Source organism: Moschus berezovskii, chromosome 2, assembly GCF_049115385.1.
Source record: "Moschus berezovskii isolate FMDL1 chromosome 2, NW_MosBer_1.0, whole genome shotgun sequence".
Lineage (NCBI taxonomy): Eukaryota > Metazoa > Chordata > Mammalia > Artiodactyla > Moschidae > Moschus > Moschus berezovskii.
The window spans coordinates 8080194-8092260 of NC_142461.1; the positions used below are offsets into that span (position 1 = coordinate 8080194).

Sequence of the window (12067 nt, forward strand, 5' to 3'; positions counted from 1 at the left end):
GCATTCAAAAGGTCCCGGAGCTTGTTAAAATGGGAATTTCTCCCTTCCCGTCGGGAGGAGAATCAGAGAATTGGGTAAAGCAGGTCTGGGTGTAGCACCCAGGTGATTCCGATACAGACTTCAGGTTTGCCAGGTGGATGGGGAAAGGAAATCACTTCAGGGAAGAGGAACCCTATGGATTAATGGCTTGAGAGTCCTTCGGAGCTCGGGCAAAGGCGTTCAGTTCAAGAGCTTAGGCTCTCGGAGGAGAGGGATCACGGTCCGTGCTTATTGTGGGGGGGGGGGGTGGTGGAGGGCAGGCACACTGTAAGGTCTCATAAATACTTCCTAATACTCTGGCTCCCAAGACAGAAGTGACGGGAGAGTCAAAAGGGAAAACGGAGAAGTCAGAGAGGAAGGATAAAACGGTGCTTCTAAGGAGATGAAAACTTTCTCCAAAGAGGCAGAAGGGAGCTCTGCGTTGGGGGGAGGCGGCTGCTGAGGGAAAGGGCGACGAGTCCTGGGGGCTGCCGCAGAGGGGAGAGGGCGGGAGATGCCTTCTCGCCTCTCCAGGCCGGCCGAAGGCTGAGGTCACCTGGCGCAGCGCCAGCAGCAGCTGCGAGGACGCGCTTCGGCGGGAGGCGGTGTCAGGCGCTGGTCTCCGGGGGACTTTCCCCTCCGCCCCACCTCGGGCGGCGAGGCTCGGAGTCCCGCCCTCCGCTCGCCCAAGCCCTGGCTTCTCCTGGTCCCCACCGGCGCCGCGGCCCTGAGCCGAGGTCCAGCCGCCTCAGCAGCCTCCGGGAGCCGGAGCCAGCCTTCTGCCCCCAAGGCCCCCCGCCCACCGCAACACCCACTTGGCCGAGGCCACGCCCCCGAGCCCCGGCCGCCCGCTTTTCCCCTGGAGAGTCCGGAGACGCCGGCCTGCGGCCCCGCCCCCGCCGAGGCCCCGCCCCCGGCGCCCCGCCCCCGAGGCTTGAAGGGGCCGGGGCTGCGGCCGCCTCAGAGTCGCGCGCGCGGGGCGTGGGGCGGTGCTGAGGAGGCGAGCCTGAGGCGCGGAGGCTGAGGCGAGCTAGGCGCCAGGACAGTCCAGGGAGCTGCAGCGCGGCGGGAGCCCGAAGCCAGAGCAGTCCCGGAGCAGAAACAGCCGCCGCCGCCGTCCGCGGAGCCCAGCCGAACCGGCCATGGCGTTGTCGATGCCGCTGAACGGGCTGAAGGAGGAGGACAGAGAGCCCATCATCGAGCTCTTCGTCAAGGTGAGCGCTCGCCGCCGTCCCGTCCTCGCGGAGCCGCCGACCCCCCGCCCTGCGCCCGCCCGGCCGCGGGGGGCGGCGTCCCCCGGGCGCTCCTCCGCCGCGGCGCCCCCGCGCGGCGCGGGGCGAGCGGGCTGCAGCGGAGCTTTGCTCCCGCGCCCCCGGCCCATTGTCTTGGGCCCACCCGCGCCTTCCCGCCGCCGAGGCCAGTCGAGGGAGCCGGGGTGGGACCGGGGCCCCGGAAAGCCGGCACTGCGGGGCGGGGAGTGGGCGCGGGCACCGCATCCAGCCGCTGGGACCCCGGCGGATGCCCCACCGTCGTCCCGCGCCCGGGTGGGGCGAGCTCTCCCTCCAGCCCCGCCGCCACGCCGGGGCCCCGGAGGCCGCAGTTCCCGGGACCGGGGCGGGGGTGCGTCCTGTCACCCCCTTCTCCCCGAGCCACCGCCGGGGCGCCCGACCCCACCCCGCCTCAGCCCTCGGCTCTCGACCCAAGTCCACTCCCAGCCCGGGAGGCGAAGCCTCGGCCCCGTCGTGAGCTGATGAACTGAACTTCTTTGAACGCTTTCTGAAAGAGCGTGTCACTCCCGGCTGTAGAAAACTGTAACTTTAATTTTCGATTCCATCTGAAAAAATGTTTTAAAAAAGAGCAGACATTCCTGGGCCTCCGGAAAAGACCGAGATTCCCAACTTGGGTTTTCCTGTCTTAGGTATTTGACCCCCATCTGGTTTCTTGTTTCTCAAGCGCCAGTGTTTTGTATGATGCAACATTTTGGCTGCTCCCCTCGGTGTTGCTGCCTCGGGAAAGATTATGTGTCCTTTTGTTTTGAAAGAAAAACTGATGGGGAAAGAATTCGTAACTTGCTTGGGCTTTAAAGGGCTGATTTTTTCCCCCTTCTGGTTTCTTCAGTTTTTATATCCTGGAACTTCCATGTTTGTTGACAAGTACTACCTCTAGCCCTTTACTTTTTTCTTCAGTATTTTTCGTTTTCGCAAAGGAGAAAGGTAGAACTTATGAACATCTGGATCCAACCGCCTCTCTCAGAACTTCTTTAAAACCCTCGAGATTTTCTTTCTTAGTCACTTACTTAAGCCAGCTCTCAGATTTAAGCTCTTAGTTGGAGAATTTAACAGAAATCCGGAACAATTTTGTTCTTTATTTCCTGAGTTTTTTTCTAAAGTGCAGAAGACATTTAGGGGCGTGTTTGAGACATGGAAGGAAGAAATGCTCTGCAAGTGATGGGAACAGTGTTTTAAGATTTCTTTCAGTTATCAGTTTTAGAAGCAGTTGGACTCAGGGAACTGAAACAGCAGACAGGTATAGAACCCGCAGAGTATCTTCAGAGTCTCAGTTATTTGTAGTGGCAGATATAGTACTTTGAGATGCAGAGAATGTAGGAAGAAATCTGAAATAAGAAAAAGGAAAAAAAAGAAAAAGGAAGAGGCCTGGAAGGCAGCATGGAGAAGGGTGAGGGGTGGGTCAGAGAGAAGTATTCAAAAAATTTCACTGAGACAGGAATAGGAAGGAATTTCCATAAATTCAAGAACAGTGTATCTGCTGAAAACCTAAAAAACATGTTACTTAGGCATATTACTTTAGAAGTATCATTAAATTTACCGTCAGATAAAAGTAGTATCAGTAGTGGCCTTTCAGCATCGTACTGGAGGTCTAGCCAATACAATAAGACAAGAAAAAGAAATAAAGGATATGAATCACAGACAAGGAGATCAATGCTTAATGCCCTAACTGCTAAGTCACTTCAGTCGTGTCCGACTCTGTGCGACCCCACAGATGGTAACCCACCAGGCTCCGCCGTCTCTGGGATTCTCCAGGCAAGAGCACTGGAGTGGGCTGCCATTTCCTTCTCCAAAAATGCCCTAGTACTATTAATTTAACTCTTCAGTTAGGAGAGAGATGTGGTGCCTTGTTTCCCAGACTTGAGTCACTTGTATACATCCCTTCTTAATTTTCTGTATATTTCTTGAATTGGTATTATTTACTAAATCAAGCTCACTTTTTAAAAATCATAAACACATTGCCCTAAGCAATAATGCTTGTGAAACTGGATTAGGTGTGGTGATTAAATTTCTTAGGTGCATAACTATCAAAATAAATGTTTGTGAGCCATTTAAAAGCATCCTGCTTATCAACAGTTGTAAGCCTCTGTCACTGGGCTTGGTGGCAAAGAACCAGGTTCAAGTCATAGTTCTGTACTCACTGGCTAGTTTAACCTGGGCAGGTTATTTTCCCTCTTTGAGACTTGTTTTCCTCTTTATGAAGTAAGAGGTGAAATGTTTGCTGCTGCCCCATGATTCTGCATAGGCAAAACTTTGTGCTGATATAATTCAGGATAGCTGTTTCAAAGGGGGAAAAGGGGACAGGTAAGTTGTGGTAAAGAGTATTCTTGATTACCAAAATCTATGTGGGGGAAATGCCAATGGGGAAAATACCCTTGTAAATAAAATTATTTTGAAAGCTGCTTAGGGGTGGAGACTGTGGTTGTCCAGTGTGGTGTGTTAAACACCTGAGTTTGTAGCAGGGAACTGTTAACTATACCCAAAGGAAATGAGTATAAACATGCTACCTGTTTAGGTAGCATTAAATTTTATAGAAATAGGCTAGGACCTTATGAGCTAGTGTGACTAAACTCACTGCTACATTTTTTTCCCTTGTGAGTATTGTTTTTGGAGTTGTCTGTTCATGAGCCCAGTAAATTCTCATTGCCTGTATAACAGCAGTGCTCCATTTTTGTTTGTTTACCCTAGCATGTACAGGATGGGGGGTACCCTCCCAACAGTAAAAGAGGTCTAAAAAGGCAGTCATCTTCACGAGTTAGGATGCCCTCTTCTTCCTACTCTGAGGGGCCTGCTATGGATTTTGATACACTAGTCCTACTTGGGGACCACTGATTAATAGGGTGAAGTTCAAGCCCTTTAGCAAGGTCATAAAGTCTCTTATGTGCTGCCAGGTTTCTAATCCAATTTGTCCACTTACTAATTGTGAGTCCCAGAACACATTGCTTAAACTTCTCTATGGCTCATCTGCATAGGTGAGATATTAATAGACCAACCTCATGGGATTAAATTAGTTAATAGATATGGTGATAATAAGCTTAGAACAATGCCAAGATACTAGAAGTAAATAAATACATAAATAAATGCTAGCAATGTGTCATTTCGTATATACTTATTTGTTTATACATCTTCCCTACTTGAAAGGCAGTAAGTTTCTTGATGGTACAGTCTGTGTATTGTTCTGAGTGGGTACCTAAGATGGTACCAAATAGTTGGAATGAGATTGTTTCCTTCTTTCTGAGCATTTTGGTGTCGATATATGTGTCTGACATGCTTTGGAATTGAGGGCTACTTACTTTTTAGATCCTGATGGTCTGTGTCTCAAACCTCAGTCCTTCATTTGTTCAACTTTGCTTACCCTCCAAAACTGTGTGGTTTTATCTATTTTCCCTTCCATTTTTGGTACTTGTAGCCTTTTCATGTATCTGCCATATATTTTCCACCAGTATTTCTTCTTTGTTACATTCAGAATTTGAAAACCCAGATTTCTATATGGGGTAAAAGTAAATACTGTGTTGAACAATAAAATGAGAGAAGTTCAGAAGAGTTTGAATCTTTGGATTTTTCCTTTGCTTCTATATGCCTAACTCCTGTTGATTCCCCTGCTGCCCTCTCGCCCCACCCCCTGCTAGAATCTTTGGTATGATGTGATGGTGTTTCTGACCTTGGGGAGGAGGATTCTCTTTGCAGAGTTTACTTTTTATTGGCTGGAATGTAAAGTTGTTGGTGTTGCCATTTTGAACTGGGACACTCATTATTGGCAGTCATTCCTAAACTGCTAGAATTGGAGTGGTGTAAAAAGTTAATCTGGTGCAGAGTGGCTTAACACACAAGAATAATTATTTCTTGTGAGCTTTGGCAGAATTTTTAATGTGCGTGAACCCTGACTACTTGGAGCCAGACTGCATGGCTTGAATCTGGCTTCTAGAAGTGTGTCAGGGAAGTTTCTTAAGTTCTTAGTACCTCAGTTTCTTGACCTCTAATATTGAGACGATGATAACAGCACAATTTTATGGGGTTGCTGAGGGGATTAATTGGTGATCTGTGTGTATTAATTAGGGTAATCTAACGGAGAAGCCTCGTAGGCTACAGTCCATGGGGTCACAAAGAGTCAGACACGACTGAGCAACTGAACTGAACTGAAGCTTCTGTAGTTAGTACTATTATCCACCCCAAACAGTGGTTCAAACAAAATGGAAGTTAATTTCCTTTCTCACCTGGCAACCCAGGCAGTCTGTTCTCAATGTTGATGGCTTTCCTCCTTAGAGTCATTTAGGGACCAAAGCGCTTTTCAGCTTCTTTTCCCACCAGCCGCCATGGCATTGTCCTCTCAGTTGGCAGAGCTGGTAACTGAGAAATCCTGGTTGCAGCAGTTGGTGAAGAGTCTGGAGGAGGTTCATCGTAAGGGCACCAGCCTAGAACTTCTACCTGTCACTTCCTTTCATTCTCCACTGGGGAGAACTATAATCATGTGATTTCATCTAACTGCAAGGAATGCTGGGAAATATGATCCAGCCATGTATCATCCTATGTAAAGTATTAGGAATAGTGCTTGGCACACAGTAGAACAGTGGACACCTATTTTCGTTCTTGATAATATATTCTTCTTTTTTTGGCTGTGTTGTGTGGCTTCGTAGGATCTTATTTCCTACCAGGGATTAAACCCAGGCCATTGGCAGTGAAAGTAGAGTCCTAACCACTGGATTTCCAGGGAATTCCCAATAGTGTATTATTTATAAGTACGAGCTTCACTAATTGGATTCAGGGGATTTCGTAAATCCTTAAAAATTACATCTAAAATTCTATATGAATCTCTTTTTCTGGGAATTAGGAACCATTGTTCTAAAAAGTAGATGGTGGCATTCTGATTGTTGAGTATTAATTCATATAAGAAAGATAAAGAAGAAAAGTTTGACCTCGATGATCCTTAAAGTCACTTCCATCTGATTATCTGTGATTTAAAGCATTTATTGGAATGAAGTAAGTGCCTAAAACTGAGTTAGGTATTATGGGAACTGTAAGAAATTATTAAACATTTTCTATTTTTAGGTTTATAAATTTTATTGGAAAGAAAACAACAATAAAGGGTAGTACATGCTTAACGAGTCAACTGTGGTTCACATTAAGTTGGGCCAGGACAGATGGGTAAAGGCAGAGGAGTAAGCTTTGACTTGACTTTGAAAAAATAGCTATCACAAGGGAATTGGGACTAGCCAAGAATGGGAATGTTAGGGGGGTGTGTGTGTGTGTTTTATAATTTTATTTATTTATTTTGGCTGTGCTAGATCTTGATTGCTATGAGGGCTTTTCTCTTGTTGTTGTGTGCGAACTTCCTATTTTGGTGAAGGCTTCTCTTGTTGCAGAGTACAGGTTCTAGGACCACACGCAGCCTTCAGTAATTGCAACTCCCAGCCTCAAGAGCACAGGCTCAATAGTCGTGGGATAGGGACTTAATTACTCTGCATCATGTGGGATCGACCTTGGACCAACCCAAGTCTCCTGAATTGACAGGTGGATTCTTTACCACTGAGCCACCAGGGAAGCCCTGGGAATGTTAGTTTTAACATCACTTGTAAATTCATTATGCAGGAAACAGTAGATAGATGATACTCTCAGAAGAAGAAGGAGCCAACAATGTTTCAAACCCAAAGTGCCAGGGAGACAAGTTATTTAAAAGATGAGAATGAGACTTTCAAAACCTCAGTCTGAGTCTCATTGTTTTCCCGAACTTCTCTACCTTTTGGATTGCTGTCTATTCGTCAGCTTCTCAGCAGCATTTGGAAAGGTGCAAATGGTTGATGGGCAGTCTCGTAGCTGTCTTTTTTTTTTTTTTTTTTACTGTGTAAAGTGGGAGTTCTTTATGTTTTGTTTTGAGGGCAGGCTTTTTTTTTTTTTTAAACACAGACAAATGAAATTAATTTTCTATAGGCAGTGATGCTGAGAACTTTTATAATTGAACCAAAACTAACCCAACATCAAGACAATGTTACCTTAGATGAATTGCTTTGACATTTATTTGAGGTTTTCAGAAGGGGAAAATTCAGGAGATAGAAATGAATGTAAAAATGTGAAGTTAATGGCAACACTATTTTGTTATATTTTGTCTGAGCTGTTCCTGAAGACTTAACAGTGCTCCTCTTGACAAAGGCCAAGGTGATAACGATTAAATGTAAAATTCTGAGAAAAAGGGGCCCCAAATGGGCAACAGATGGGAGGATTCTGAGACAAGGTGACTGAACATGAAAAGTCTTAACATGAAGGAAGGAGATTGGTGGGAGGGATAAATTATGAGGTAGAGGTTAACACATACACACTACTCTATATAAAGTAGATAACCAACAGGATCTGCTCTATAGCACAGGGACCTATACTCAATATTTTGTAATACCCATAAAGAAAAAGAATCTGAGAAAGAGACTGTGAATGTAACTGAAGCACTGCGCTGTACACCTGAAACACAACATTCTAAATCAACTATGCGGCAATTAAAAAAAGTCTAATGGAGGAGGACCTGGCTGTCAGTAAAAGTTAGAGTTGGTTTGGAAGGGTGCTTAACAGAGATGCCTGGAAGCCAGTAAAATGATGGTGAGCAAGACTTTCCCATTTCCTGTTTCATCGGCATTGTGGAACCTCAGTGTTCTTATGTCTCCTGACTAGGGAGTTAGTGAGTCCATAAAAGGGAAATTTGTTAGCCAGGCTGAAGAGTGTGATTAAGGCAGATTTCAGTCAAGTAAGGGAGTAAGTTAGGGTGGGTTTGTCCATTGTATAGGTTCTTGTAGAAAATGGAAAGGGAGTTTCTGAAGGAAAGCAACATTAAGATCATGAATGCAAACTGTCCAAGTTTGATTTAATAGAAATCTAAATTTAATTCAGAGATCAGTTTGTGAATTCTTTTGCAAGTTTTAATCCTTTTGTCTTTTTGGTAACTTGACTTTATCCCTCAGTACTCAGTACCAAGAAATGGTATACAGAATATCAATTAGCCTTATATGGTTTGTTATTTTCCTTTATTTAAAATATAAAACCAGGAAACTATATTAGTGTAAATTGATGAAAATAACAACTTGATGTAGATAAATGAGACTATATTTGAAAGACATCCCAAAGATGGTCTAGGAGTATTTTATATTTTAATATCAATATTTTAAAGAAGTAGTAATATTAGAGTCAGGGTCAGGTATTGACCCTCAGAGCATATATTTTTTATAGATTTTTGTTGTTGTTGCTGCTTTGCTTAGAGCTGAAATACAGTATGACTCTGGGCAAGAGGTGTAACAGTTTTCTTACTTTTTTTGTAATAAAATTATTACTTCCAACTTTACAGGTGAGAGAATGTCAATCATCTCAATAATTTAAGTATTAAATTTTATCATCATGTAGCATAGCTATTTATTTGTATGTGTGAGAGAAGGAAAAAGGAGAATCTGAATAAATATTAGAGACTACAAAAGCAATTAGCTGAAAGTTGAAGTAATTAAGAACTTTTAAGAATATGTAAGTTCTGTGTATGTTTTTCTTAGTTAACAGCCTGTTGTTTTATTATGGAGGTAGAGACCAGGTGGTAGATTGCTAGAGTGAAAGTTCATTAAAAGCTAGAGACAACCCAATTAGTCTGTTGTGCTATGTAGGAAAATAGAAGAGTGGTAGCTGTGAGACCAGACTACATAGACTAATTGAAAGAAAAGAAGACAGTTAGACTTAAATGAAGTTTTGGCCTTGGATATACATATGCCCAAGACTTAACTGAAAAATTTGCAGAGGTATAAACTTATGAAGAGTGTGAAGTTTTGTATTATTTCATTTTCTAGGTTACAGAGTGTATTAGTTAACATGTGAAATGAAAGTCGCTCAGGTGCGTCCGACTCTTTGTGACCCCATGGTCTATACAGACCATGGAATTTTCCTGGTCAGAATACTGGGGTGGATAGTCTTTCTCTTCTCTAGGGGATCTTCCCAACCCAGGGATCGAACCCAAGTCTCCCAAAGTGCAGGCAGATTCTTTACCAGCTAAGCCACAAGCAAAGCCCAAGAATACTGGAGTGGGTTGCCTATCCTGTCTCCAGCGAATCTTCCCCACCCACGAATTGAACTGGGATCTCATGCATTGCAGGTGGATTCTTTACCAACTGAGCTATGAGGGAAGTCAATATTAGTTAACATAGGGATCTAAAATTTTGATTTATAGGTGTTGAGGGCTTGTTGATCTCCATTAAATCAAGTAAAAACTAATGCTAGCCATCAATAACATAGACTTTACTGACATTTTTAATTATCAGCAGGACCTTTGATTGCAAAAGGATCTAAAAAAAATGACTCAGCATAAGTGGTATCTGTTTTAGTTTAAGTATTGGCCCTAAATTTGAAAAATAATGTCATTTTTCTTCTGCTTCCTAATGTATTCATCTATATGTATTATGCTTTAAAAAAATGTTTCTTTCTAGTTATAAAACCAACAGTTATTTACTGTAGACAACTTAGAAAACACAGAAAAGCATCATAAAATAAAATTACTTTTGTCCCCCTTTTCTTAAAATGACTGCTGTTGCTATTTTGTTATACGTTCTAATCTTATTCATAAACTTCTATGAATTATTGGTGACAGTTTATGTATAATGTTTTAATGTTCTTCATGCAGAATACTTGGAAGAATGAAAAGTAAAACCCAATCTAAAGTAACACATGTTGAGTTAAGTGAATTGGTTTAAAGAAAATTAACTTTATTTAAGTTTTACCAGAGAAACTCAGATTGAATTTGAATTTATTTTCCTAATGGCACTAAAAGAACATTTACCCTGTTTGATCTTTTCAGGAAGAAGGGAAGCTTTTATGTTGTGAAATCTGCCTGTAATTGCTCTTAGTATAGATATTGTTTAAATGGTTTGAAGGTGGGCCCTCCTGTGTGTTCTTTGGGATATCCGTTTTGAAAAGTCTTTTTTTTTTTTTAAAGTATCTTCCCCCTCAAGTTCTATCTATTAATAGTAAGTTGAGGTATGCCCATTTTATAGTTGGAGGATATAAGATACAGTCTTTGTCTAGGAACAGTCAAGCACAGTAAAGGGATCGTAATAGAAGCAAACACTGAATACTTTCCATGCACCAAGTGCTAGACAGATAAAGGAATAAGAAGTTTCCTTTGTCTTCAAGGAGCTTGCAAAACAGTTTAATGGACAGAGGGTGAGTAAATGAGCCATGTTTGATGATGGTGTTTTCCATGTAATACAGTGACTTTTTGTCTCATGTGCTTTTTAAAATCCAGTTGAAGTAAGGTCTTAAGACATGATTTATGTGGCAACCTAAATGACATAATTGACTTAAGAGATGAGTGAAATGTTTATGCTGTATTCTAACAGATAAAGGGTAGTTGGTATTCCTGAATCTACCAGGTATTATATATTATTAGTTTGAAGAAACTTTTATCTTTTCCTTCAATAATTGTGTTATATTCTGTAATTTTGCTTGAAATAAAACTGATACTTTAGTCATAAATACTTTCTCTAGCTGTTTATTGAATTAGATACAAACTCCATGATCTAGCATTTGTAGTCTTTCAGATCATGATCCCAACGTGTTTTCAGTCTTATCCCCCCACTGCAGCTGCAGATATATGTTATGTTCTAGCTAGATTGGTCCTCAACATGCCCTGCACTCTGCCTTTCATAGATTTTTGCTCTTGTTTCTTCCATCTGAAATATGCTTGCCTTTCCCCCTACCTCCAGTTTCTGCCTGCCGGAATAATATTTGTTATTTTTTCAATCAGTCATTTAACAAATACTGCGATACTGTTCTATGGACTTGGATACACCAAAGAACATTATGGCATTTGTATTCAGTTGAGGGAGACATGCAGTAAATGTGTGTCTACTAGTGATGAGTTCTGTGAAGAAAGATGAAGTGTAGGGTAAGGAGTGTGGAGAATGATAGGGGTGCTCTTTCTCACTTAACAGGACATTCTATTAAATCTTTAGCTCTGCAGAAAGTAGCAAATAGGGAGGCGAGGGCAGAAGCAAGGAGACTAGTGGACTGTCTATAATTCAGGCAAGAAATGATGGTGGCTTGGGCTACGATGAGAAGTAGTCTAATTCTGGATATATTTCTAAGATGGAGATCACAAGATTTCCTGATGGATTGAATGTGGAATTTGAGAGAAGGAGAAGTCAAAGATGATACTGAGATATTTTTTCTTAACAACTAGAATGATGGAGTTTCTTTTAGTCAAGATGGGAAATGCTTTGGGAAGGGCTAGTTCTGATGGAGAGATCAGGAATTTTGTTTTTGATATGTTAAATTTGAATATTTTAAGACCTTAGAACCTGTTGTCTAGTGAAAGAGGCTTCTGTTAAAGAAATACATAGATATGGTATATAATTACATTAAGGACAAGAACAGAGTTTCTTGAGAAAGAATGACAGGAAACCAGTTTAGATGGAAGCTTAATGGGAGCTTCTCTGAGAAAACGACTTGTAGGATGAATAGTAATTAGGGGAAGAATGAGAGGAAGATCATTCCAGGCTGGAGGAATTGGCATATGTAAAGGCTGGAAATACTCAACAGAGGTATTCAACAAATTGAGACTGTGTTTGGAAAAGAGAGAACAAGACAGGTGCAGAGTGAGAAATAGGCCACATCATGGAGGTCCTTGTGTGTCATGTGAGTTTTATCCTTAGTAAACGGCAGTGTCGTGATTAATCTGCGTTTTAGGATGAGCAGTCTAGCCAGTCTGTGGTAAGAGTGTAAACAGGGAACACTACTTGTAGGCTGTTGTGATG

At 42.6% G+C, this 12067-nt stretch overlaps 1 protein-coding gene across 1 annotated transcript in view; it reads left to right on the forward strand.

The window, feature by feature from the left end:
• The first annotated feature begins 971 nt into the window (after window positions 1-971).
• CLIC4 (CLIC family member 4) overlaps window positions 972-12067 on the forward strand; it is an 85204-nt gene continuing 74108 nt past the window's right edge. Inside the window, exon 1 of the mRNA XM_055398447.2 lies at window positions 972-1232. Within this exon, the coding sequence (XP_055254422.1) occupies window positions 1161-1232 (72 nt within the window). The 5' untranslated portion in view covers window positions 972-1160. The remainder of the gene's footprint in view (window positions 1233-12067) is intronic.